General features: G+C 44.0%; 1 protein-coding gene across 3 annotated transcripts in view; it reads right to left on the bottom strand.

The window, feature by feature from the left end:
• The window catches only part of LOC106580171 (glutamate receptor ionotropic, delta-2), a 605308-nt gene that overhangs the window by 66467 nt on the left and 532841 nt on the right, over window positions 1–6000 (bottom strand). For all 3 annotated transcript variants that reach the window (XR_001322822.2, XM_045704300.1, XM_014160933.2), the window contains exon 13: window positions 2295–2490. Coding sequence is in view for 2 of the 3 variants with exons in the window: in XM_045704300.1 (XP_045560256.1) it covers window positions 2295–2490 (196 nt within the window). In the remaining variant the exon portion in view is untranslated. The remainder of the gene's footprint in view (window positions 1–2294; window positions 2491–6000) is intronic.

Here is a 6000-nt window from a genome sequence, read left to right as displayed (position 1 = left end):
TCCATAATAAGGACCTAATAGGGCTATCTTGTGTCACATCACAACTGATTGGCTCAAACGCATCAAGGAAAGAAATTCCACAAATGAACTATGAACAAGGCACACCTATTAATTGAAATGCATTCCAGGTGACTACCTCATGAAGCTGGTTGAGATAATGCCAAGAGTGTGCAAATGTGTGGCAACCATTTTGTGCCAGAACGCTCACTACACATCAGCTGGCATGATTGGTGGAGAGGTGAGAATGAAGGAGATGATTAGATGGCCATGATAGAATGGGGTCAGGTTGGGAATTTAACCAGGACAACCGTGTTAACACCCCTACTCGTGTGATAAGTGCCATGGGATTTTAAATGACCACAATTAACATCCAATCTGAAAGACTGCACCATATGCTGGCAAATGTCCCCTGCACTGCCCTGGGACATTATCTTAAGAGGAAAGAGTGTCCCCTACTGACCCTCCAACACCACTTCCAGCAGTATCTGGTCTCCCATCTAGGGACTGACCAGGACCAACGCTTCTTAGGTTGAGGTAAGCCAGCAGCTGGATGCAGGGTGGTATGCTGCTTGAGGGGAACCTAAAAAAGTATTGAACATTCTGAGCTTTGACTGAAGTGGCAGAGGTTGGTACCCCTAACATTGTCCTTCAGGGTTATGCTATATGTTCCTGATAAAATAAATGCAGGGGCTCTGACGGATCATATTACTCTGCTACAATGACTGCAATCTGAAAAGTGTGGTGGAGAAAATCCATACTGCCTGGGACTGTGATTCTGATGGGTGTATTGACAGTGTGTGGAATATACAACTGTCAACACCCAACCAACAAAACATGGAGCAGGAGAGAGAGGCATAAATACATAAGGAAGGTATGGCTGCCGGAGTCACTGGCCCTTCAGACAAAAGATACTGCATTTCAGAGATACTGCTTCAAAATTTAAAAAAAATATATTTTTAAAAAAGAAAGGGGAAAAAAACAATTCTAGGTTAGAAGAGAGAAACTTGTCATTTCAAGAGAGAGTCAGGGACACCAGTATCCCACTAGAGGGAGACGTTGAGCCTACAGCCCAGTGAGGGGGAGGGTGGGGGAATAAGGGAGAAAACTGAGGCAGGTAGAGAGAGCGCAGTGGGTGTGGTGGCCTGCATTAAGCTTCACAGTGGTTGTACTTGTCTGCTACTCTGGGGGTGACACCCCTGTCATGCAATATTTATCTGAGCACCTGGGAGTGCTGATCACCTCAACAAAATGCTGACTAATTCATGAAACCAAACCCACTAATGAGATATTCAGCCCTAATAATCCTCAAGGCAAGGAGATGAAGACTTGAAGTCATACTTCACTCATTTACCATTGCTTTAACTGCTGTTACCATGTGTATGTCCCAAATGGCACCCTACTCCCTATACTGTATAGTGTACTACTTTAGACCATGGCCCATCAAAAGTAGTGCATTAAATAGGGAATAGGGTACCATTTGGGAGACAGAGCCTATGTCAGCTCTAATTCAGGAATTAAAACATCAGGGAGGATATACTGTATGTGTATTGAGGCTTACAAATGATGCATTTATGTACCAGTACCAGGCACTTATGGTAGTAAGGAAATATCTAGGGGAATGAGCACAAACCATGAATACATGTATCTCACAAGAAACATTTAGAGAGCTACAGTACGTCTGTCTGTCTGTCTGTCTGTCTGTCTGTCTGTCTGTCTGTCTGTCTGTCTGTCTGTCTGTCTGTCTGTCTGTCTGTCTGTCTGTCTGTCTGTCTGTCTGTCTGTCTGTCTGTCTGTCTGTCTGTCTGTCTGTCTGTCTGTCTGTCTGTCTGTCTGTCTGTGTGTGTGTGACTCACATGCTAGTATTCAGTCTGTAGTTGTTGTTTAGAAATGAATGCTTAACAAGCTACTGACAATAAGGAACACATGTAAAACACGTCACACGTGTCACCCAGCCAGAGGTGCGGTATATGAAACCCTATGAAACATTCATGTCTAGTAAGAGGTCTAGGACTCAGCATATTAAATAATGTTAGAACACACATGATCTTGTGAGCCTTAGTTGGTAAGAGCATGGTGCTAGCAATGCCAGGGTCATGGGTTCACATACTGCATTATTTAACCAGATTCCCCCGGGTTCACACATACTAAAATGTATGAGCTCACTGTAATGTAGGTTGTTTTGGATAAAAGCATCTGTGAAATGGCATAGGCTATGTGAAGTCTGGTAGCTTGAGGACTCGCCCACTATTGCATGATAATGGGGGTGTTTTGTTTAGTGTAGTATGGCCACCTACCTTGCGGATGCCCTCCTTGGACTCCTCCACGTTGTTGTCGGCCCCTCCGGTGCGGTTGATCATACGCCACATCTGGGAGTACATGGGGTCCCTTTCAAAGGGGTTCATGGCCTTACTGCGCACCTGTTCGTACACAGCTGAGTCCAACACCGTCCCGTAGGGCAACTCTGTCTGCTTGGACAGGTCCTGGAGAGACCTATAGACAAAGACAGGAGAGGGAGGTTAAGGGAAATGTAGTTCAACATGTACGAAGATACAACATGACGATGATGTGGAATGATAGTTAGACACACGTGCAAATAATCACACTCCAAACCCATTCACCTACAGTACGCATAGAGGGACACACGCACGCACACATGTACACACACACAGAAAAGTACACGCACACACACATACACACACATTAGTTAAACAAAGAGTTGTGTTGTCAGCGCTGAGTTAATAACCTGAATATAGTTAAGGGTAAGCCTGCCAATCAACTGGCAAGAAGCTCCTTGTAGTTCAACTAAAAGGGGAATAATAGAGGAATGTAATAAAATCACTCTCATACCATCACCACCTCCAGGGAAATGAAGGTATTTTAATTACAATGCTACGGTTTGATAAGTCTTCAAACACTCACCATTTATAACTGTAATAGAAAACCATTACTGGGACTAATTACAGTTTGTTTGTCAAATTGCTTTAACACAAGCTCCCGATGTGACTAAGAGAACAACAATTGCATCGCCGTCAGTATTGTTACACTTCTGTTGTTATCAAGACAGCTTTTTTGGGACAGATTTAGTCTGTAAAAAGAGAACTCCGTCGTGTTATGCCCTTCCATTTAAATTATTCTAAGTACAATCACACCACGAGTTTACCGGAGAATTCATTAATTGAATATCGTTACATCAGCATACTGTCACCCCCCCACACTACTCCCCCTGCTCTCTGCAGCTACTTTCAACCCTCTTTGAGGTTTTAATGAACCTGGCTGCCAAATGTTAATCTTTTATTGCTGTCAATTAATCCTTGCCCTTAATCTTCCCACTTCCCTCTTCCATGTTTCGGCGTGCCTGTGTCTATCATTTGCATTCTCTTTGAAGGGGGAAATTCTCCTAAATAATGTGTGGGCACATGGGGATATAGGGAGAGTGATGGTGGGGTGGGTGGAGGAGTCGTAGACTAAGGTAGACTATGCTTCTGTCCCAAATGGCAACCTATTCCCTATGTAGTGCACCACTTTTGAAAAGGGCCAAAACAACTAACGACCTGTTCAGCAGGGGTGTAGAAATCAAACAGAAAAGAAAAAGGGGAGAAACAGAGAGGGACGAGCCGGTACGTGTTTGTTACACACACTTAGTTGCGAAATGCTGTCCATTGCAAAATGTTTTGCTACAGCGTGCACTAATGAATACACCCCTCTCTCAAACATGTTCCTCACCTTGTGAAGCCACCATGTGTGATGTGTCCACTGTAGGTTTATTGGTGTTCACTAAGAATACATTGGTATTTGTGTAGCGCTTTTCATGACACTCAGACACATTGACAGCCCCTTAAATGTCTACTGCTGACAAAGCAGGTGTTTGCCCAATTCCTCACACACACACACACACACACACACACACACACACACACACACACACACACACACACACACACACACACACACACACACCCTCTCTGTCAATCCATCCCTCCATCCTTATACTCATCCTTCCACTCCATCTCCTCTTGCTCTAAACGGGTGCCCTCTCCTCTCCTCTTTCTTTTTTCTGGACCCAATCCTCAGTCCTCCATCTCTCCTCTTCGATCAATCCGCCCACAATGTCTGCCGACTCCTATCTTTTCACTGTTCACACATTCTGTTCCTACCAGCTCTGCTGCTTCAGCTTGACTGTCCTCCAATCTCCCCCTAAAGGATTCGCAACACTATCTAACAAAAACAATCATCCACAAAACTCAACCTTGGAGTATTAATTGAAAAAAAATCAGTCTCTTTTTCTTGTCACTGTGTCAAGCCATTCAGCTTTACTGGCTCAATGATCTACACTGAGACACCGTAGCAGAGCACTATTAAAATACTATCTATATGACTCCCTCCTCTGTAGATAGAAACAGATTGAAATGTGTATAAGGACTAAAGAGGGTAGAGATCCAAGATATTCACTTTCCAAACTCGGTGCAAGAATGGTAATCAAACTTTTATCAGATTACAGACCATCTAATTACAAGATCAGAGTTTGTTTCCCTTTTCCCCCTCCCATCTCAATTCACATTCCATAAATCTTGAGGGTTTCCTGTCTGAGGTAGCACATCCCTCCTCTTTAAAACAGCGGGCCCCTGGGTGTGAAGTTTAGGCTCTAATTATTGCATTAATGATCCCAGAAGAGTATACACATTAAAGATAATACATTGAAATGTATGGAAATCATAATTAGCTGCATAGAAGTAGAACGGAGCAATTTGAGAAGGACTCATTAATGACATCTCATGCAAAAACAAAACAAAAAAAGGAAAGGGGGGGGCGTTCCCACTCTCTCTCCCTCTCTCTTTCTCTCTCTTTATTTCCCTAACCTTCTTCAGTGAGATGGAGCAGGGAGATGAGATATTCTCGCTAAAGCACAATTAACTTATTACTGCTAGGCATTCCGGAATCTGATTTGCCAAATGAGCGGTGGGGATTAAGGCGTGGCACCGTGAGGGGAGCAAACAAATGATGACGACGAGACGGCAAACAGAGACAAGGCTTAGTAAAGACATGCAATTTCAATCGACGTGGTGTGGGACGTGGTGTTGAAGACATCAATGTGGTGTTGAAGAAGGTTCCTAACTGTTGACTCGGGGCCCCTCTACCTGCCACAAACTCACACACACTCCCTCAGATCTGCTCTAGTCTTCCTTCAGCGTGGGCACAGTGCACATAGTTTCATCCTCCTAAAACACTGCAGAGTCCACCGTGGAGTCCTCGTAAACCAGTTACCCGTTGTGCCCGGGAGAGTGACGTCACCCACAGGATGATAGATCTGATTTGTGCCACACAGGAAATTAAAAACAGAGGGCCCTCACTGGCCCCTAGAGAGGGGATGTGCCCATGTGGCTTCTTCCCAGACAGACACTCCATATCTCCAGAAACAGCAGACTGCCTGATTGATACAGAGAATGCTAGAGGGAGCAGTGAGCAGAGAGAGCAGTGCTTCGAATGTATATTCCCACGTGGATTCATTTATACACACTTCGTCAACTGCAGTGTGAGGCAATGGAGGCTCCTCACAGCAGGAAGGGTGGGGACCATCCTCCTCAGTGAATTTCATAAAAACAGTGAAACATTTAAAAATGTATCAGTTCTAGATAAAACTATAAATATTCACGTCACCAAATAATTTATCAAAACACTGTTTTGCAATGAAGGTCTACAGTAGCCACAACTACACTCTCTGTGGTAGCACCATGGTGTAGCTGGAGGACGAAAAGCTGGAGGACATCTGACTTCAATACAAAACCTAGAAGGCTCATGGTTCTCATCCCTTCCATAGACTTACACAGTAATTATGACAACTTCCGGAGGACATCCTCCAACCTATTAGAGCTCTTGTAGCATGAACTAACATGTTGTCCAATCAAAGTATCAAAGAATGAATCTAGTACTGAAAGCATAAGCTACAGCTAGTTAGAACTGCAGTGCATAAAATGTGGTGAGTAGTTGACTCAAAGAGAGAGA

The sequence above is a fragment of the Salmo salar genome, chromosome ssa20 (assembly GCF_905237065.1).
Source record: "Salmo salar chromosome ssa20, Ssal_v3.1, whole genome shotgun sequence".
Taxonomy (NCBI): Eukaryota; Metazoa; Chordata; class Actinopteri; order Salmoniformes; family Salmonidae; genus Salmo; species Salmo salar.
This window is presented reverse-complemented; position numbering and strand designations above follow the sequence as displayed.